Source organism: Lemur catta, chromosome 1 (genome assembly GCF_020740605.2).
Source record: "Lemur catta isolate mLemCat1 chromosome 1, mLemCat1.pri, whole genome shotgun sequence".
Classification (NCBI taxonomy): domain Eukaryota; kingdom Metazoa; phylum Chordata; class Mammalia; order Primates; family Lemuridae; genus Lemur; species Lemur catta.
The window spans coordinates 223,753,253-223,776,341 of NC_059128.1; the positions used below are offsets into that span (position 1 = coordinate 223,753,253).

General features: G+C 36.3%; 2 protein-coding genes across 4 annotated transcripts in view; one reads left to right on the forward strand and one right to left on the reverse strand.

Annotated features, from left to right (window-relative positions):
• EAF2 (ELL associated factor 2) overlaps positions 1-7,132 on the reverse strand; it is a 34,022-nt gene extending 26,890 nt beyond the window's left edge. Inside the window, exon 1 of one of the 2 annotated variants that reach the window (XM_045540165.1) lies at positions 6,917-7,132. In XM_045540165.1, the coding sequence (XP_045396121.1) occupies positions 6,917-7,025 (109 nt within the window). In that variant the 5' untranslated portion in view covers positions 7,026-7,132. The remainder of the gene's footprint in view (positions 1-6,916) is intronic. The other variant, XM_045540167.1, reaches the window with a different exon arrangement.
• Positions 7,133-7,243: 111 nt separating this feature from the next.
• IQCB1 (IQ motif containing B1) overlaps positions 7,244-23,089 on the forward strand; it is a 55,900-nt gene continuing 40,054 nt past the window's right edge. Inside the window, exons 1-5 of one of the 2 annotated variants that reach the window (XM_045540169.1) lie at positions 7,244-7,432; positions 12,723-12,834; positions 13,065-13,227; positions 15,901-16,030; positions 22,204-22,297. In XM_045540169.1, the coding sequence (XP_045396125.1) occupies positions 12,735-12,834; positions 13,065-13,227; positions 15,901-16,030; positions 22,204-22,297 (487 nt within the window). In that variant the 5' untranslated portion in view covers positions 7,244-7,432; positions 12,723-12,734. The remainder of the gene's footprint in view (positions 7,433-12,722; positions 12,835-13,064; positions 13,228-15,900; positions 16,031-22,203; positions 22,298-23,089) is intronic. The other variant, XM_045540170.1, reaches the window with a different exon arrangement.

Below are 23,089 nucleotides of genomic sequence, written 5' to 3' on the forward strand. Positions count from 1 at the left end.
TATCATCCCCCTCAGAGGTCCTTCCCTGAGGGGAATTACCCCTACCCCAAGAGATTCATCTTCATATTAACAAAAAAGCTTCATAGGCAAAACGTCTAAATCCAAAGTAATGGATATTTATTAGTGGAACTTAAGGAATTATAATGGGCAGATCTTAGCAGAATCTCCCAATTTTCCTCAAATTATTACTCTGTCAGTAAGGCTGGCCTTGCTTCACAACGACAATTGTAATAGCTAACATTTATGGAATATTTACTATGTGCCAGGAATCATGCATAACACCTCATATTTAATAGGTGTTCTAATAACAACCCTATGAAAATAAATACAATCCATTTCTTATTCCTTAAAGAAACATAAATGCAAATGAATATACACAATTTACAAAAAGTATTCTTTATAATATAGTTTGTTCTTTGTGCTGCTTTAATTCAAAAGTGAACACATGCATCTCTTAAAATCTTAATAGTTATTCCTAGATTTTAAGAAATAGATATACAAATAACATAAGTAGTATGAAAAGTGTGAAATAGTTTTGATTTACAATGTATCCCTAGGAAGCACAACTAAAGAATCAAAGGATAAAGGTTAGACTGAAAATAAATTGGGGAGTCACTAGTACAGCAAGTGAGAAAGATGAAAGATATATAATTAAGGTGTTAAGTTTTAGATGTTTGAAAGAGGGTTTGGACTAAAGGAAATAAATGTTAATGTCAATTGATAAAAAGATAGTGATATTGAAGAAAAAAATTAGAACTGAACTTGCATATGACAGAGATAAAGAGAAATTCTCCTCACCTGCATAGGACAAAAAAGAAAAAAGAATTTAAAAAAGAATAAACTTTAAAAAAGAATTAAAAAAAGAGACAGTAGAAAGTAAAAGAGAAGCTATAAAATCTAAAACAATGAACACAAATATAAAACAAAGTAACAATAATAATTACTTACATGCTAATAAATTTAAAAAGTCTTTCCTAGTTACTTTTATCTTGAAGCCTCACAGTAATCCCTTAAGGTAATGAATATCCCTATCTTACAGATAAGGGAAGTAAGGGTGGAAGAAATCAAGTCCCTCGCCCCAGATCACGTAACTACTATTTTCTAAATCCAGAATAAGGAACTACAAAACCCAGTTAGAATAAAAAGACGGGAGGTTGGCCAAGATATATCAATGTCAATTGGGGAAGAATAGAACTTCAATTTGAGCTAGCAAATACCATTTCTTAACCTAAAGTGAGAATCAAAGTCATTTTATTAGGATGTATATAGTAGAAATGAAGTAACTTCCACTTAAAATCTTTCATTATCTATAAACAGGTTATCATCATGCCCTATGTGGGTGCCACACAGTAGTGGATTTTCTTAGTCCTCGACTTTCTAATATTAACTATCCTTCAAGGCTCTGCTCATCAATCTAAGTATTCCTCTAAATATTCCTCTATTTCCTTCATCACTCACATCTAGTCACTGTATCTTCTTTCATAATATCTTTCAAAGCCATACCATACCATTCTTGCCAAACACAAACTAGTTTTCAATAAACTAAAGGCTAAACTATCAGAATACCTACAGCCTACCTTTCTGCTTGTCTCAGTCCTTTTGCTCACTTAGCATTTGAATCCTATGTCAAAGTTCCCTTTTCCCTGAGGCTATTTTTGGGTGTAGCCCTCTCCCTACTCTGCAGAATCTCAATTTCTTCTCCATTCCTGTAACATTTACTATACCATTCATCTAAACCTAACATAAACTACCTGATGTTATTTACCTATTTATAGACATGTCCTACCATACTGTAATTTTTTAAAGCACAATGCCTCATACTTTAATTCCTCCAGAACTGTGGCTCTAGCACAGTGCTTTTAACAAATATATAAGAGATTAGTAGTTGAGTTGGGTTCATATAGTTCGCCCTTCTCTGAATCACCTGCAAACTTATTTTAAGTATTAATATATATAAGGTGCTAAAAATTATATGTAAAATGCTTGTTTTCTAATTATTTTCTGTGAATCAGAGTCACCTCTACTTCAAGACTCTCAATCTCTTTAGGGTAAACATTGTCATTTTCCCTTTGTACTTTTAACTAAGTACACTTCTGTTCTTACAGAATGTACCCATTACTTAATGTTTGACAAGAAAAAATTCTCTATGAGAAATACGCAAAACATTAGAAATGACATCCTAGAGTAAAATCATGGCCCTCTGACCTCCAATATTTTTCTAATAGTGAAACAAAGGGCAATGCTGTGAGATATGGTTGTCATTTAACTACAGGTAAATGATGCTTTAGAGTCGAGGCAGTGAAACAGACCAGTGGGAACCACTGTAACCTAGAGAATGAATAAACCCTTTCAAAGCTCCTGTGAACATTAAAAAGCAAAAAAAGGGAGAGAGAATGAATAAATCCAATTTCACAACTGCTCCAGCCAACTGCTGCAAAGAAGAGATATGGGCTCAGTGTTGCCAGCTTACCTTCTGATTTTTAAAGAGAAGCTGGAAATCCAGATTTTTATATAAAAGGTCCTGATTTTTAGGCATTTTCACCTAATTCAAGATAAAACAACAATGGCATGTACAAAACAAAGCAACTCTAAAATCAACCTCAGCCTATAAACTGTTAATCTATACCCTCTGTTTTAGCGTTTCCAGAGTGATCTTTTTCTTTATGTTACCACTTCTAATCTTTACAACAAACTTTTGGGTTAATCTCACCCACATTTTACCAATGGGGAACTTCTCTAAGTAATAAAGTCAGTAAGTGCTGAAGTTAGGAACTCAAGCTACAAATCTAACCACTGATATAATACAATTTCTTTGTCATATATCCACGGTTTTTAACTTTTGTATGGTGCAGGGGGGCAGTATTAGGAGATGAGAGACAGTCATAAGTACCTATGAGAAACTGATGAAAATCATAGCCTAGTTATAGAGCCTCTCCACAGAAAAATGCATATCTGAACGTACATATCAAATACTGTATAATTTCAAGGGGTTCCTAAAGCGCTGAAAACTATATAAGCTATATAAGTGCCTGAATCCTATATAGATGCCTAGAGTACATGAGATTAGCTGCAAGAAACAGAAATATACTCAGAATATCTTCAGTTTTACTTAATGATAATATCACCATGAATTTATAATCAATAGGTCTACCAAAACCATTCTGAATCTACTTACATTTCTAATTATTCTACTGTTAGGATTAATAAATTCTACTTTTTAGTACTTGTTATATCAAGTAGTGTCATCTTTTATTTGCTTTTAAACAAGTTTTTTAAAGTATACAACTTTTGAATTTCAAGAGGTTAAGTATAGTTCTAGAAATATAGAATGTGTTGAACAATCTCATGTTCATGCTTTCCATATGCTTCCAAATATCAAATGTATTTTCTTCTAAGTTGTTACAATTCCAGGATATATAGTTTGTTTTTCAGTTCTCCTTGGTTTGGAAACCCCCCCACCAATTTTACCATTTGTTTATTCTCTCTAGATTTCTCTCATCTATGTTATTTTCTTCAGGTTTACAATATAATTGCTTATTATACTTCATGAAGAGTTAGACATTTTCTATTTTGTATTTAATACTTTTCCTGTCAATTTTTATCACGTTTCTGATCATTTTGGCTGTAGCATTACATAAAGTCAGTATCTTCAAAAAAGAATCCACAATTACTATTTATTTCCTGGGATTTGAGAATTCAACTAACCCCCAAACCCACACTGTTTCTACTATACCACACTGCTCAGAAAACCTTAGCTGTAAATATGATTTTAATTTTATTTTTCCTTAGTGTACTTTCTGATATTTGCTCACATCAAAGCTTAACTACCTACTACTATTTGCGGGGTGAGTCCACTTAAAGTCTCAGACAATCTTTCTGTAGTCATTGCTCATCAGCTCATTATTTCATGACAGCAAAAAGTAATATCATTTACAAACTTAGGATTTCACAATTTGTTCCCTTATCTGGATGAATTGTAAAACTAGTACTAGCCCAAATCCAAAATTGGTTCTAATGAGTCCTGTTATTCAAACTCTTTTATGCAATGAAGCATCTATTGCTACCATTTAGCTTATCATTGATAGAACATCTTATGCCCTTCCTACCACTTGCCAGACTTTCTTTTTGATAGGTTTTATTGCCAAGCCCTGGTAAATGCCTTTTCAAAGTCTAAGTAAGTTACCATTGGCACTTCTCATAGACATATGAACATAACTCTTCAAAAATAGCAGTGACTGCTATATATTCTCTACCCTGTGCCAAATACTGTGCTAAGTCATTTATGCTATTTTATTTAATCCTTACAAAAACCATGAAATATGGAAATTATTATTATCATTTTGCACATAAGAAAACTGAGGCTGAGAGCTTAGCTAATGTTCCCAAAGTCATATTACATATATAGATGGTGGAGGCCAGGATTCACATTCAGGTTTGTCTGAAGCCTCAGCATATCAGAAAGGCATAATTGCCCCTGTACATAAAGATAGAAGATACTACTTTCTCCCAGATTACATTGGCTTGAGTGTCTGTTATAAATTAGATCCACCTGCAATGTACGAACAACAGAGTCACACTATTCAATAGTTTCCATCCCTCACTCTGAGTCCTCAGGAGTGAGGATCACATTGAAAATGAACCCGTACTCAAGGATAAGGACTGTTTTTATTTAAATAAATCCAAAATGATTCTGTGCCATTACTATGCTTGTTGCAACAAGAAAATAATAAGGGCTGAAAACCTTTCTAATGTCTTCCACAGGATTAAATGTGTATTCCAGTATCTGTATTTATTTATTCATTATTGTGGTTATTATTATCAGTTTTATTTTTGTTTATTTTCATTCTCGTAGCTGGATTATTTGATTCTCTGATTTTGAAGATACAATTCCAGCATTTTAAGAACCTTTATAAGTGAAAGGCTTTGAAAGCACTTGCAAGGTGATTTTCAAAGGCTATTTTTTTTTTTTTTTTTTTGAGACAGAGTCTCGCTGTGTTGCCCGGGCTAGAGTGAGTGCTGTGGCGTCCAGCCTAGCTCACAGCAACCTCAAACTCCTGGGCTTAAGCAATCCTAGCTGCCTCAGCCTCCCGAGTAGCTGGGACTACAGGCATGCACCACCATGCCCGGCTAATTTTTTCTATATATATTTTTAGTTGTCCAGATAATTTATTTCTATTTTTAGTAGAGACGTGGTCTCGCTCAGGCTGGTCTCGAACTCCTGACCTCGAGCGATCCACCCGCCTCGGCCTCCCAGAGGGCTAGGATTACAGGCGTGAGCCACCGCGCCTGGCCCAAAGGCTATTTTTTATTCACTTAATTTGGGGTTTGCGACCTTAAAAAGAGAATATACATACCCAAATTATATAAAAATATATTCTTGAGGAAATTCTTATAATCTTAAAGCTTGCAACTTGAAAAATTACTACTAAGACTACTGCATACCTGAGAAGGAAGTGGAAAGGAGAGAAGCTATACTATTTGAAAAAAGGCATGGAGAACCCAAATAATGGTATCATACTTCTGGAAAATGGAACTGAAGAGAGAGAGAAACTGCAGAGCTAGGACAGCACTAGCTGCTTCTCTGTGGGAGGTTTGGATGACAGAGTATGGTAAAGAAGAATAAACAAGGGACACTGTTGAAGATCTCTTCACAAATATCTCCTCAATTTATTCTACCAATTGGATACTAATTTTGCTTAATAAAATCCTTTTACAAAATGCAAATATATCCTTGGAGGGTTAAAACAATTAGTTTCTCATACTTTTATGCTGAGTTACTGGAACCTACAACTTAAGTAAACTTTTGGACAATGTGTGTTTTAATTGGGTGGGCTTTTTGTTTGTTTGGTTTTGGTTTTGGTTTTTTTGGCTAAAGACTGAGTTTATTGCTCTATGAAACTTTGGCAGTGTCTAATTGGGTGTTTTGTTTGAATCATGGAACAGTTCAGAGTAAAAATCATAAAGGTCTCTAAATGGCCTGAGGACAGAATGACTGAGAAAGTCAGAATGATAAGATACTAAGGAAGGGCAAGGCTGAGAAAAGGAAGTAAAAAAATACCTACTTTATAATTTTGCCACAGAAAAATGAGAGGTTATGATTCAATGACCTCAGAGTTTCCTTCCTGCTCTAGAATTCTATGAAGGCTATTATGCAAAGAATGAATGTTTTACATATAAACATGAAATCATATATGCTATGTTTTCCTTCCTGGAATCTACATCATTCAATTACTAAAGCAAAAGAGCTCCCTTTTCTACCTTAATATAAAAGAGAATAATTTATTAAAACTGGTTCCAGAGAACATAAGGAAAACTCAAAGAGTAGAAATCATAGGGAGGTTAATTAGCTTCCAAATAAAGAAATTATTAACAGCTTCCAAGACTTTGATAATCAGTATTTGATAACTGACTGAAATCTGGGGTCCAAAGAGATACAGATTATTGGAATGGTTGAGAGTTTCTCCCCAAGAACACACTAAATAAGAACCCTCATCACCCAAAGGTGAGAAAAATGAAGAGAATATTGTCCCACCAGCCCCAAGGCATTCCCTTCCCCCTGTATTCGGTCCTTTGTCCCTTCCATTTGACACTTTATTATTTTCCTTTCCATTTTGCCTCATCCACCTGTCACGTCTGTCTCCACACTTATTCCTGCAGATCTCCACAAAGTTTCCCTTCCTGTCTGCCGATCTCACTTTCCGCCCTCTGCCCAGGGTTTACCCACACCTGCTGGACTCGGGACTCCTTCCACCGACCCCCGAGGGCTCCAGGCAGGGGAGAAGCTCGCGCTCCGCGTGCAATCTCCAGCAGAGTAAGGGAGACTGTGGGATCACAACTCAGAAGAGTGTGCCTTCACATCCCCATTCCGTTAGCCTCCCTCCAACCCCACTTTATTCCCCAGGCAGTCCTCACTCACAGCGCACAGTGTGAAAGGCGCAGCGCGGCCGCTTCTCGAAACTCTCGCCTAATTTGAGAACCCGTTCGCGACCGTCAACGTGCGAGAGTCCTGCCGCGCCACTCATCATTATCCTTCGGCTCCAACTTCCCCTCCGCCGCTGGAGCTCACCACCATCTGCCACCTCAGCCTGAAGCAGCTGCACTAGTTGCAGCCGGCGCCGTCACCTCGGACTCCGCCCCGCACCCCGTGCGCCGACCCGCCGGGCGCCTCTCGCGTTCTGATTGGCTTCCTGGCAAAGGTCGTCCCGCCCCTTGGCTCTGAGGCTCCTGGTCCCGCCTCCAGGCCCCTTCCCGCGTTGCGACGCACGCTGTCCTGGGAAGGCCTCAAGGCTGTGGGGCCGGGTGGGCGCAGCGTCCTTTGGTGGAGGGACGCGAAGCGAGGATGAGGTAACGGAGCTGAGGTAGCGGCTGGAGAAAGAGTGGGCTCAAGGGTACCCGAAGGCCCGGATCCCAAGCTCCTGGACCAAGCGAACCGGCAAGTAGGAGCTCTTAACGGGAGACTCGGCCTGCTCCACGCCCTTTCTGCGGAGATCTGGTGTGGAAACTGAGGCCCAGGGAGGGTTAGTGTCTGGGCACAAGGCCTGTTAATGTCAAAGCCGGGTTCAGAATCCGGAGTAAAGGAGCCCGCGGCCCCGTAGTCTGGGTCCTTGGATCTGACTGGAAGCGACGCCGTTACTTAGGCAATCGTTTCTGGCCTTTCTGTTCCAGAGAAAGTTCCCGGTGGTCTTAGGACTGGAGAAGGGGAGGTGTAGGGAGGGAAAAAGGATTCGGAGTTAGGAACTGCAGACGGTTTAGGATCAGTTCCAGCTAGATTGCATTGGATTTCCTTCTTTTATTTCTATCACTGTGATCCGTGGAGGCAGTAACAGACACTGCCAGGGAGACGTGATTCTCCTCAAGGCTGAGGCTGGAGCTGGTGCTTTGGCAACAGGGTAATAACATTAATGATTGACAAACTGTCATTGTTTTTCTGTCAGAGTTCATGAATTTAATGTAAAGATGGGAGAAGTGTTGTATTGGAGGAGAAGAACTCAGGAGAAAGTTTAGGAATAGTTTCCATAACAGGTGGTTGTTTTTCAGAGTAATTATGTAATCAAACTATACTTTCTTACTTACCTTCTACCTTAGGCAGATTTGTCAATTTATTGTTCCAGGTGGGGAGGTGAATGTGTCTCCCTCAACCTGTTTGTATTCTACCCTTTTAAGGTGTACTGACATTGTTTCATATCATAGATAAATGTTCAGTTTCTGGAGCCAGAATCCAGCTCTAGTTTGAACCCCAGCTTCATACTTCACAATGTGACATTATGGAAACTAATTGAATTCTCCAAAGTTAAGTATGCTTATCGTTAAACTTGGGGAAAACTCTATCCCTTAGAGTTGTTGAGGTGATTAAATGAGTTAATGTATGAAAATAATTAAAACAATTCATGGGACATAATAAGAGCTCTCTAAAGGTGCAGTTTCTACTGTCATACTACATTTTAAGGCCATCATTGGTGGCTGCCTTTTCTTCTGAATCTTGAATTATTCTGAGAATTAGGAATTGCTATTTTGTTTACAGATAAGAAAACTGGTTCAGAGAAGCCCAGTCCTCTGACTTTATGGTCTGTATTCTTATCATCTGTGTCATCTAATTCAGCACTTAACATACATATTTTATATACCTAAGTATTTTATGTGTGTGTGTGTATATATGTACACATAAATACCAGAACATTAGCAGGGAATGTGGCCTATACTGAACCTTATATCTGCCATACTGTTTTACATACATTTGGTGATGATAATGTTTTAGTGATGTTTTATTATGGTAGCTTGGACGGCATGAATTATTTTCAGCCTATTTTACTTTAGAAAGGTTTTCAACCAGAAATATGAGCTTTCCATATTGTTACAAGAAGAAAAACAGAAGGTCAAGAAATTGAGTCTCAGAATACACAGTTTGTGCATTTATTCATTCTGTCAACATGTATTCATGAAGTACCTACCACATGCCAGGCTCTAGTCTACCCACTAAGGATATGGTAGTTAACCAGAGAGATAAGAAGGAAGCTACCAAGGATGGTATGGATTTACTCTCATGAGGCTTACCTTCTGGTATGAATTTTCTCCAAACATATATTAAAATGAACTATGTTGTACTAGCTCAAGAATAAACAAATAGATTAGCGAAACTAAATAGGGTCCAAAAATATACCCTATGTGTGTATGTGTGTGTATACTTAGTGTATGAAAATGTGACATTTCAGACTGTTTCTGTTATGTCTGTTTATGGCCAGTTACCTCAGGAATTTATGACAGCTATGTGCATTTGTTCTTTTTTCACCAATCTATAACCTCATCTAACTTAAAAAAATTAGTTAGATTACTGTATCACACCATTCACAAAAAAGCACCTTAATTTAAGATAAAAATATGAGGAAAACAAAACTATAAAAACACTAAAAAAGATTAGGAGAATTTTTTGGCTCTTGGGGTAGAAAGGACCTTTCTAAACATGACACAAAAAGCAGAACCCATAGAGAAAAAGATTGTTATATTTGACTACATAAAAATTGTAAAACTATGATAAAGACACCATAATCAAACTTAAAAAATAAATGGCAGTCAGGGAGAAATTTTTACAGCCAATATAAAAAATAAGATTTATATCCATGTATGAAAATCTTCTCTAAAAGAATAAGACAAGCCAATAAAAATATGGTCAAACGATGTGAATGGAAATATATAAAGGAAGAAATAGCCAGGAAGATGAAATGTGCCTGACTTCCCTAATAATCAAAGAAATACAAATTAAAACAAGATTATACCATTTTTCATCTAGCAGATTGGCAAAAATATAAAAGATAACATTATGTATTAATGAAGGTATAGTAAAATGAGCACCCTTATATAATGTTGGTGGAAGCATAAACTGGAACACTCACTTTGGAGAAAAATTGGTATAATCTAATCAAAATTTGAAGTATGTGCACCCTGTGACCCAGCCATTCATCATCAAAGGAAATTCATCCTACAGAAATACTAGAATAAATGCATAAAGATGTGTACATTAATATTCATTGCAGTGTTGCTTATAATGGCTTACAGCCTGAATGACCTCCAGTAGAAAGGTTTAAATATATTTTGATGCATTCTTACAAGGAAGCATAGCATAATGTAGCTGTTGGAAAGAATGAGATAACTATATTCACTCTCGGAAAGTTTTTGCCTACTATGTGCCGGGAGTTGTCTTGGCCTTTCTTTAAAGTATATTCAGCAAACTTATCTTTTAATGATTTATTGTACATATAAGGGATGTATGAGTGGAAAAATAAAAACCGGTTTTTTCTTTGCTCTCACACCACAACAGTCAACACAGAAGACTTACGTGACCAAATGTGAGGGGATTTCTCCCCACCAATAAGCAAGCAATCAGTTCTTAGCAGACACCAATGGGGTGTCTTCCTATTCAGTTCTACACTATCCTATACATTGAGGGCTCAGTCCCACAAGACTGCTCGCTACTTCTGACGCCAATCACAAGACCAGGTTGTTTTACCTGTCCTTCTGACTGACCAGCTATACACATTGGCAATCTCACAACCCCCTCCTTGGGCTCAAGTAATTTGCTAGAGTGTCTCACAGAACTTTAGGAAACACTTTTTTGTTGTTTATTGTAAAGGATATTATGAAGGATACAGAAGAAGAAATGCATAGGGTGAGGTATGGGAAGGGGTGCAGAGCTTGCATGCCCTCCTTTGATGGACCACCCTCTAGGAACTTCCATGTGTTCAGCTATCCAGAAGCTCCTTGTACCCCATCCTCTTGGGCCTTTTATGGAGACTTTATTGGATAGGCATGATTGAAGCAAGGACAACCGTGTGGAAATGTGATTGGACAATATAATACTAATAGACTGAGTGGGGAAACCCAGCAAGGTCTGTCTGTTTAGATTCTTCTTTGTCTTTCTGTGCAGCATTCCTTCCAGGCTGCAGTCCCCAGCCTCTGGGCTGTGGACTGGTACCCATCCATGGCCTGTTAGGGACCAGGCTGCAGAGCTCCGCTGTCCCCTGCCCCCATCCATGGAAACATTGTTTTCCATGAAACTTAGGAAATGTGGGGGGGTGGCATAGAGCAGGAGGTGAGTGGCAGGCAAGCAAGCAAAGCTTCATCTGTGTTTACAGCTGCTCCCTATTGCTCATATCACTGCCTGAGCTCTGTACCCCTCCCAACTCTCTGCTCTGCCCCCCCCCCCGTCCATGGAAAAATTGTCATCCATGAAACCGGTCCCTGGTGCCAAAAAGGTTGGGAACCTCTGCTCCCAGGGTGTAGGGCAAGACCTTTTCTGAAATGTGGGTCTTATGACCTACAATCAGATAAGATAGATCAAAGAAAGGCAGGAAAGATTAAAGCCCTTCCTTGGGGAGAAAAAGGAGCAGGTGAAAGGGTGGATTCTGTTTTCTGAGGCCTAAAGTACTCCAATATTATAACAAATGACTGTAACAAAGGCTATGGAAGTTATGAGCCAGGAACCATGGACAAAAACAGATATACACACACACATACATACACATATATCTGAAATGGAGATGATCACAGGCTCTACCTCATAGTCCTGTTGTGAGGATTAACTAAGATAATGCATATAAAAGCATTTAGTATGTTACTTAGCTCATAGTAAATACTATATGTTAGCTTTTATTAATTATAAGTAATGAAAAATGCTTTTTATTAAATGATAATATCTTTGAGCTTCAAATGCTTTAAAACTTTATATAGAAAATTTTTACAACAAATTGGTATGTGGACTTCTAAAATTTTAGGACAGTTAATTTTATTCACTATACTATTTATGAACAATCTTTGGTTATCTTATAATTACATAATATTTCTGAGTCTTAGTGTGTTAAGGATCCTCAAGACAACCCCCAGGTTCAGTGCTTCACTAGGAGGGCTCACAGGACTCAAGATACAGTAGTATTGATTTATTATAGTAAAGGGATATAAACCAAAATCAGCAAAGGGAAAAAGCATATAGGATGAAATCCAGAGGAAACCAGGTACAGAGTTACAAGAGTCTTCTAGTTGAGTTGCATAGGACATGCTTAATTCCTCCAGCAACCAGTTGTGACAATACCTATGAAGTGTTATCTAAGACCAAGGAAGGTCACTAGACACTCAGTGACCAGGATTTTTACTGGAGGATGGTCATGTAGGCACCCTCTGTTGGTATATACCAAAATTCCAAGACTCCTGGAAGGAAAGCAGGTGTTCAGCGTAAACCACATTGTTTTTGTAAATAGTTTAGGCACAGTGAGCCACTCTTGTCAGAGAATGGTAGAAACCCTCCTGAAATCCAATTTCTGGATGTAAGCCAAGGGCCAACCTTGTAAGCAGACCTTAGAAAAGATAACAAGCAGTCTTAAACCTGCCATGTTAGCTATTTTTGCAGTTTTTCTTGTATGATAATTCCTATGCTAGATTGTTGTGCAGATTAGAGAGAATGTGAAGCTTCTAGCACAGTTCCTCTTAGTGAGTGCACAATAAACAATACCTACTATAGCTGTTACATGTGAGTGCAGGAATCTAGAGCTTTTGTAGAGTTTTAGAAAAACAAGAGTTTATTATAAGGAAGAAATGAAAAAAATCTACGCTTCATTTCTTAAACAAGGCAAGAAAAGCTAAGTTTCATTTATATTGAAATTGTATTTCAAATAGTATTTAGGTAGTGAATATTTTAGGGCATTTGACCTTTATTCTTTGATTCTGCTAAAATATAGGTGATAAGAGAAATGAAGCCAACAGGTACAGACCCAAGGATCTTAGCTTTAGCTGCTGAAGTTGCAAAAAGTCCTGACCAGAATGTCCCTGTTATACTGTTGAAGTTAAAAGGTAAGAAAATCTTCTTGTGATTGGTAACACTGTTTAAGTAAAAAACAGTATTTCATCATTGGCACAATTTTAGAATTTGTTTCTAATTTGTTCAGAGAAATTATAACACTATGATAGAGCAGTGATTTTTCCTTAAAATATATTTTTAATGTTATTTAACATATAAACATACAAATAGTCCTTGGATGTACTGAGCAAAAATAAGTATATCTTATTTCCTTTTGCCTTAGAAATAATAAACAACACACCTTTAGGAAGCTCAGAGTTGAAGAAAATCAAACAAGATATATATTGCTATGACCTCATTCAATATTGCCTCTTGGTCCTCAGTCAAGACTGTTCTCGAATTCAGGGTGGTTGGAATACAATATCCCAGCTTACACAGATATTAAGGTAAACTGAAGCACTAAGTCAGTTTGTTCTTCAGGGATGTAGTAGTTGATTCCAATATTCAACATTTGCTTCTTTTCTATTCATCTGCCTAACAAGCATTGGCAACTGCCTGTGATAGGTTTTGGTTGTACTTTTCCTTCATACTGTATGTTATTGTTTATAACTCTATTTGCAATTATTTGATTGTCTAAAATTTTCCTCCGTAACCTTCATGAAGATGGTAATCATTTTTTTTGCTCACTACTGAATCCCAAGTGCCTACTTAATATACTCTTTATTGCCTAAGGAATATTTGAAGAAATAAAAGCATTAAGGCACTGGCTCTATAATTGAGAAACTTAAAATAGAGATTGGATGATAGTCATGTAAATGTATGATACAAGGCAGAATGAAATAGGTGCTAAAATGAAAGTATGCAACCAAAGTACTATAGGAGAACAGATATAAAAACTAGTCATTTTAGTTTGTATTGGTTTGGCTACCTTCTATTTTATTCAGTTGCCTACATCCTGCCAGCCAAATTTAAAAGCAGCATTTACTGATAGACTGCCATGCTAGAAGTTCATAGAAAAGAGATCAAAATCATTTTTTAAAAGGAGGCAGTAAAATAAACCACCACATGTTCTCAGCACCTAAACCACTTCCTGATTAAGTAATTGGAAGTGTACATTTACTAACTGGATCCCAGCTTTCTTTTTTTTGTTTTTTAGACAAGCCACTTGATTTTAACGAACTATCCCGATTAAAGGGCTTTTGTCCTGTTTATACCATGTCTTGATTCTAGCTTTCTTTTTTTTTTTTTTTCTGGAGACAGAGTCTTGCTCTTTTGCCCTGGCTAGAGTGCCATGGCATCAGCCTAACTCACAGCAACCTCAAACTCCTGGGCTTAAGCAATCCTTCTGCCTCAGCCTCCCGAGTAGCTGGGACTACAGGCATGCGCCACCATGCCCGGCTAATTTTTTCTATATATTTTTAGTTGTCCAACTAATTTCTTTCTATTTTTCAGTAGAGATGGGGTCTCGCTCTTGCTCAGGCCGGTCTTGAACTCCTGACCTCGAGCGATCTTCCCGCCTCCGCCTCTGATTCTAGCTTTCTAAACTGATCATTCCTACTTTGTTACTAGGTAAAGGCCAAATTTAAAGTATACAGTTAGAAAGAACAGTTAACAAATGTATATAATAATCTTTTTTATACTTTAACTTTCAATATTAATGATATCCTTAAGTAAATAAAGCCATTTGATTAGATATGCTAGCTGATGACAATATTTTTTTTTTTTTTTTTTGAGACAGAGTCTTGCTCTGTTGCCCAGGTTAAAGTGCCGTGATGTCAGCCTAGCTCACAGCAACCTCAAACCCCTGGGCTCAAGCAATCCTTCTGCCTCAGCCTCCCGAATAGCTGGGACTACAGGCATGTGCCACCATGCTCAGCTAATTTTTTCTATATATTTTTAGTTGTCCAGATCATTTCTTTCTATTTTTTTTTTTTAGTAGAGACGGGGTCTCGCTCTTGCTCAGGCTGGTCTTGAACTCCTGACCTCGAGTGATCCTCTCGCCTTGGCCTCCCAGAGTGCTAGGATTACAGGCGTGAGCCACCGTGCCCGGCCCTGATGACAATATTGATTGAGCCAGGCTCTCAGGGGTGGAATCCAAGACTTAAGAAATTCCTATGTTTGTGGACACACAAATAAACATAATTCCATTTATTAATGCTCTCTCTCAATCAAAATAGATACTCTTAATGTTAGAAACCAAGGAGAAAAGAAAAGCTGATACATGTGAGCGTTAGCCCGTTAATTTTAGGACTCAAAATACAAACAAACAAAAGAAAAATAAAACTTATCAACATGAACATTAGCCACTTAGGTTTTTTAGCATGCATAATATGCAGTTGTTATTGTTTATTAGTGTCTGCAGATTTTGTTGAAAAGACTCAAACAGCAGTACTTATTCATTAGAGTACACACATAGAGACGATTCTTGGGTTTGGGGCTCTTTTTGGTATTAGTCTACAAAAATACTTTTTATTGAGACTTCTGAATATATTCAGCTCATATCCGGGGAGTGACTTTTATGTGCAGTTTCAAGAGGATACATTTCTCTAAATGACTTTCTCTTTTTTAATGTATATTGTAAAGTATTCCTACTAAAGTTAGGTTTTTGCTAATTTCCCTTCTATATAAGGAATATGCAGGCAAATATTTTGCAGAAAGTAGAATTGGTGTAAAATTAGTGTTTGATTTCCTTATCTGTTCCTTGCAGACTAATCCTACCTGGGTATTTTTCAGCTATCAGATGTCTAAAATGGATCAGTTAACACAAGTGGTATTTGTGAATTAAACTCTCAAGGTATCCTATGGCTTTTAGAGTAATTATACTGAAAACTTGGCTTGTTGCTCTTTATTGTGAGCCAAGTGTCTTTTATTTCTTCAAGGGTTAACATGTAGGTTTTTAGGATGTATGCATCCTGGACCTAAATGTAAGCAAGGTCCATACCACTATTTGCTTTTCTAGAAAGTTGATAGGCTAATTTTCCAATGTAAGAAATTCTTTATTGGCTTGACAACAAAACAAAATAAGGATACTAAAAATTCTCAATAAAGCATAGTGTCTGTAGAAGCTTGAGCATTCAACTGAAACTTATAATTAACATAAACTGGTGTTCTTATTTCAGCCATTGCTGTGTGGGCTTGGAGCCAGGAGAAGATGCAGAGGAATTTTACAATGAATTACTTCCATCAGCTGCAGAAAATTTTTTAGTTTTGGGGAGAAGATTGCAAACATGTTTCATCAATGCAGCTAAGGTATGTTTTTATTTAGTGTTTCATGTTTTTTAGTGAAATCAGTTTAATTTTTGAGAAGATGTTCCACATTATTTTTCAAATGTGCAATATTTGGCTGAAAGTACATTAGAGTAGTGGATTTAAACATTTTGAAGGTTACAACAAAAAAATCTCTATTGTTTCTGATATAAATTTAGCTTTCATTCTTGTCATTCTCCTCTATATAATGCTCCTCTTTATCTCTGGCTTCCTTTAAAACATTCCTTTTTTTTTAAGACAGGTTCTCACTCTGCCTCCCTGGGTAGAGTGCAGTGGCATCATCATAGCTTACTACAACCTGAAACTCCTGGGCTCAAACAATCCTCCTGCCTCAGCCTTCTGAGTAGCTGGAACTACAGGTGCATGCCACCACACCCAGCTAATGTTTTTAAATTTTTTTGTAGAGATGGGGTCTTGCTCTTGCTCAGGCTGGTCTTAAACTCCTGACCTCAACTGATCCTCCCACCTCAGCCTCCCATAGTGCTAGGATTACAGGCATGAGCCACTGCTCCCAGCCAATATTCCCTTTTTTGTTTGCTTTCAGCAGTTTTACTTGAATGAGCCCTGGTGTGGGTTTCTTTATATATATCTTGCTTGGCGTTTGCTTAGTGTCATGTATCTGAGTTAATGTATTCACAGTAAGAAAATTTCAACCAGTATTTCTTCTAATATTTTTTTCTGCTGTATTTTATCTACTTTCCCTCTAGGCCTCGAGGTTGTTGAAGCTTTGTCCATCCTTTTTTTGTTTACTTTAGTTTGGATAATTTCTATTGGTCTGTGTTTAAATTTACTGACCCTGTCTTCTGCAGTGTCTAATGTGCTAATAATCCCATCTAGTGGATTTATTTCATGTATTATATTAATTCTTCATTTTAATTCTATGATTTCTATTTACTTCTCTTAATTCTTCTGGAAGTCTCTTTTTTACCTCTCATATCCATCTTTTCCTATAGATTCTTTACCATATTTGTTATAGTTACTGTGAAGTTCTTATGTATAAATCCAATACCTGGATCATTTGATAGTCTATTTCTATTAACTTTTTTCTTTTTAACACTGGATTGAATTTTTCCACTTCTTCATGTCTATTAATTTTTTGTTTTAGAGTGGACACTGTGAATGGCACATTATAGAAACAGAAGAACAGTCCTTCAGAGGAACACTCTTAATCTTCCTCTGAAGACTGTTGAGAACAGCTATATTCTGGCAGATCAACTGATCCTGTGGTGGCTTGGTTTTAGCCTTTCTCAGAGTAGATTTACTTATAAATCTTTGTTTTGCTGTGGAGTATTGCCCTTTGTCCTGGTTCATGGTCAAGGTATGATCCTTTTGTGGTTTAGGTAGAAGCTCAAGATGCTAACCCAGACCTTCTGACTTAGAAGAGCTTGAACTCCAAACTCTATATGCCCAACACTGGGCAAATGATGAAATTGCTGCTAATTTCTTTCAGCCTTCTAGCTATAGATCTCTGGGGCTCCTTAGAGCTTCTTTCCACATGTACACATTATAGGAGTCAATAATTCAGCAGAAGTTTGTACAAAGATTTTGGAGCTCCCTACTTTGTGGCTCACTTCTTTCCAAGCTGTTATCTGGCAGCCCCAAACTCCCAACTTCTGACTCCTCAGCATAGTTAGACTGCAAGTTTTTGTTTGAACTTTCTCTGTGTTAAATACACACTGGGAAAAGCCAGATGTATTAGTGTTCTCCAGAAAAACAAACCAAATAATATGTAGAGAGAGATTCATTGATTGATTGATTATAAAGAATTAGCCATTATGGAAGCTCACAGGTCCCAAGATTTACATTTGACAAGCTGGAAACCCAGAAGAGCCAAAGGTGTAGTCTGAGTTTAAAGGCCTGAGAACCAGGAGAGCCAATGGCATAGTGCCAATCTAAAGGCCAGCAGGCTTGAGACCCAGGAAGAACCAGTGTCTCAGTTTGAGGCTGAAGTCAGGAAAAAAATGATATTCCAGCTCAAAGGAAACCCGGCAAAAGGAATTTCCTTTTATTTGACTGAGGGTCAGCTTTTTTGTTCTATTCAAGCCTTCAACTGATTGAATGAGGCCTACCCACATTAGGGAGAGCAATCTGCTTTACTTGTCTAAAGATTTAAATGTTATACTCATCCAAAAACACACTTCAGAGTTTATAATTTTGCTCACCAAAAGCATGAGTCAATTAAACTATGACCTATGGGCTACATCCAGCCTGTTTTTGTAAATTAAGTTGTACTGGAACATAGCCACATCCATTTGTTTATTTTGTTCCTGGCTACTTTCACCCTACAGCAGTAGAGTTCAGGAGTTGCTAGAGACTGCAATGCCGAAAATATTATCTGGCCCATAACTGATGAAAAAGTCAGTTCCATAAAGGGGAAGAGGAAGGAGTAACCAATATGAACAAGAGTGATTAGTAAACCTTTATGGAGCCAATGGTAATTGGTCTATCTCTAGAAAATAGGTGAGATTTAGAAATATGAGGGTATTATAGGTAGGGTAAATGCCCAAGACCAGGAAAGAGAAATAAGTATGGCATACTTAAATTCCAGTGCAGATACTTACCAGACTTAGATATAGTATTCTCATTGAAAAAGATTGAAAGATAAAGTTGGGAAAGACTGTAAAGGGTAGAGAACTTCAGAGAGGAGTTTGAACTTGATTCTACAAATAGTGGAGAGGCTTTTGAGAAGACATAAGAGTATGCTGGATAGTGCAGAAGAAGAGACCATTTCAAATTATTGCTGTAAGCTACAACTGAGGTGATAAGGGTCTTGACTTGACTACAACTTTGGAAAAAGAGAGTCAAATGAAATATTATAAAGAAAAAATTGAAAGAATATAAAATGTATAAGACACCACTTTTGTACAGCTAATGCATAACAGTGTAAGGGTGAGTCTAAGCTGACTGACTCTAAGGTTCAAATCCTCATAGATGTTTAATAGAAGTGGTAATTCAGAGGTAGAAACTGAGTGGGAAAAATGATGCAATCTCTCTGAAGTTGGTTGAATTTTCAAATGGTAATGTCTAAGTTAGAAATATGGAATTGAAGTTTGATTGAGAGGACAGGACTATGGCTATAGGTTGGAAAGCCCTCTAATATGAGTGCTAGTTAAAACTTTGAAGAGGAAAGTGATAGAGTATGAGCTTTCTTAGGGATGTAGTATAGAGGTAATATCCAAAGGCTATGTCCAGAACCTTAGAAGTATATGCGATAGATGCAATGTATCTGGGCAAATTGACAAATTGTGGCTCAACATGCTAGATTGGTAAAGAAAACTGCAGGGTCAGATGTTGAGAAGGCCATATTTTATTTTTTCATATAATATTTGTCATCTTAAAGAGATGAATTTGCTAGGTACTGTACCTGCAGTTTAAATAATTTAAGTAATGGCATCTAGTTTATAGCCTCATGGTCTATCCCTGTATAGTACAATTTGGTAGCCATTAACCCTATGTAGCAAGTAAACACTTGAAATGCACCTTTGTAACTGAAGAACTGAATTTTTTATTTTATTTTAATTATTTTAACTTTAAAAATTGATCAGTTCAGTTATTAGGACACTTTTAAGTGTGTTTGGAAAACTTGAGTATGTAAATCTACTTTTTCAACTGTAAATTTTGTGAAATCTAAATACACATCAAGTATTTCTAATGAAAATTTACCGTTGAGATCTGCTGTAAGTGTAAAATACCCACCAGATTTCAAACACTTCATATCAAAAACATTTTGTACATTTATTTCATGTTAAAATGCTATTATAAAATATATTATTACTTGTTGCACCTGTTTCTTTTTGCCTTTTAAAAATGTTCCTACTAGAAAATTTAAAATTATCTAGATGGCTGGCATTATATTTCTTTTGGATAAACTAAACTATAGAGTTAGATTACTCATAAGTAAATGATAATTGAAAATTTAGCATGATACTCCCTTCAGTTGTGCTCTTTCTCTTAGAACAATAAATAAAATAGAAAAGCATAATTATCAATTATTAATTACTGTATTTAATAAGGACAATTGAACATAAGATATTAAAAATATAAATAACTAGATACTTTTAGGTACTTATTACATTATTCTTTATCTAGTTTTACACACAATTCTCTAACTTTAAGTTGATTTTACTCATTGGAAGATGCTTCTTAACGAAAGTTGCTGTTTGCCTCCACCCTCCAGAAATTCCCAGTTTAGTTACTTGTCATCAGATTTGGGTCCTCTTAACCTTTGTCTGAATATCTAGCTTCTGACTAGTTTCTTAACTTGATGCCTTTTCTTCATTTACATACTGATTCTAGCTTTCTGTCTGGTTTTTACTAGTGGTCATCTTCTGACCTTTATTATCTACATGCATTTGGTACATAGATGTTGTGATCTCTCTTTAAAAATCTGTTTGGCTTTTCTTTGTAACACTTATCAATCATCAATATCTTATTTGGTTTTTTTGGTTTTGTTCTTTCTAAAAGCTGTTTACCATCTCCTTTGGGTTCTATCTTCAAGTTGTGTAGTAGCTACAAGCTCAAATGTCTTTAGTCCTACTTTGACTCCTAGCTTCTGGGCCTTCCCCCAAGTCCAGTTTACCCACATGCTTCTCTCTTCTTTTGGGTTTCCAGTTTAAAGCCAGTTTCTTAGCTCCACTTGGAGAAATCTAGCAGGATTATTTTGCTCTGATCTTTTTGTCAGTTAATTTTTTAAATGATATTTTCTCATTAAACACCTCAAGTATGAATCAAAAAATAAGTACTGAGGAGAGTGGAACTTGGCATTAATGAATACGTCATAACAATGTGCAAACTATTTTTACATTGTATATGATAGCAAATGTCTTAATTCTGAAGACAGCAGAGGCTCATCTTAGAATTTATAAGAAATTATAAGTCTACAAGGCTGAAACAGCTTTATTTTTGAAGAGTTCTTGGCTTTATATACATTTGAGCCTACCGTCACAGCTTGAGCAGATTCACCATTTTTGTGAATTATGGAGAAAGATTACTCAGTCATTGTATTAGTCTGTTTGGGCCATGAATTCATGGGTAAAATTATCTAATAGGCATTTTAAGGAAAGTGGGAAATCTAGGAGTATAGCACTATTCTTTGGGATTGACAACAATGAAAATTACCATGCCCTTTCTGATGTGTCTTTGGGTGAAACTGGCAAAGGCAGTTTACTGGACTAAAGGGATTCTTGATCTAATGGAACTTTTTTTAATGGGTTATTTTGTTTTGTATTTTGGTTATATTTAATTTAAGTCAGCACATGTCTGTTTACTAACTATCTATCTAACCTTGTGCTAGAATATTAGGAAGAAAATACTTTCATTACTATCAAGAATAATCATGGTAATCATAATATTTTTGCTGTTCTCATCATTACTTTTGTGGTGCAGTACAAACATTCAGGATAGGTAATATTATTGGTCTTTATACAACTTTCCACTAAAGTTATACAGCCGGTATATAACAAAATTGTAAATGGAACCTGTATTACTCATTTTCCATTGTGGCACCCTATTGTAGAATAATTTCTTACCCTACTTTGCAGAAAGAAAGAACTAGAAAAATATTATCATTTTTTTTTATTGAATGAATAGTGATTGAACATTTACTATGTGTCAGAACTGTCCTAAACACTGAGTTAATAATGATGAGCTAAATAACATGATCACTGCCCTCCTAAAGTCATAGAGTAGACACCAGAAATGAAATGCGCTATTAATGATGCCTTACATGGTGGCGTCTACATTTGCATATTGCCGTGATTTTCAACCCTGGCTGCATAACCAAATCACCCACCTAACTTTGTGCAAATACAGATGTCTAGACCTTACTTTTGGAGATTCAGATCAGTATGTTTGAACTAAGCCTGTGCATGGGTGTATTTAAAAAACTCCACAGCTGATACTGATACCTGGCAAGTATTGAGAAATACTAGCTTATCAACTTGTCGTTCTTGTATGATTTATATTATTTTATCTGAATAATAACCTTTTCTAGGAGGTAGAGTAGGTATTACTATCCTGTAACCAACAAGATCATTTACCTCATAAATAGCTAAGTTAGATCTAGAAACCAGGTCCTCTCACTCCTCAGAGAGAAGTCTTTTTTTTTAATAAAACAAATTACAGAAAAGTAAATTGAGTTTATCTTTTATGTTAAGGCTGAAGAAAAAGATGAATTACTACACTTTTTCCAAATTGTGACTGATTCTCTCTTCTGGCTATTGGGAGGCCATGTTCAACTAATACAGAATGGTAAGAGAAAAGATTTTAATGTAACAGATGGTCATTGTAGAGTCAACTGCTAACAGTTTGATATTTTTTTCTAAAAATAAATGCCTTATTAACCAAACAGATAAACACAGTGAAATGAAACCATTCTGAAATAACTGTGCAATTAAAAAAAAAACCTATTTGGATATTCCAGCTTTAAGTAGCTAACATTGATAATATGAATATTATATTAAGGAGAATATTGCTAAAATATAACTTTTGCCTTAGCTTTTTCTATTTCACAAATCCAAGATAAGGATTAATGGTAATTTGAATAGTTTAGTCTAGGAAAAATAATTGTTTAGTAGATTATAGTAAGTGTTTTAGACCTACTGTAAGAGAAATCCCTATCTGCAGAATAACTTATTTAACTATCCAAGTAAGAGTGAGCTTTTATTTAATGACCTTTTAGTGAACTTGAGTTATTTTATAGGATACTTCTGTTTGCATTGAGAAATATAAAGATATCTTAGTTTTATATTCTGGTTACTTACAACTGAAAAAATAATCCTTAATGGTAATACTTGAGCTGAATTTTTATTTTAATTTTTTTCCTTCAGAATCATGCATACACATAATTTAAAGATACTTCTATAAAATTGTTTAAAAAAAAAACACAATCCCTAGCCCTCACATTCACTCCATTTCACATTTTCCAAAGGCAACTACTTGCAATTAGTATAACTAATACTTTTGGCAGTTGTATCCATATAGCTAAGTAACATATCTAAAAGCTTCCATTTTGTAAAAAGCATTATCTATTAATTTCCCATT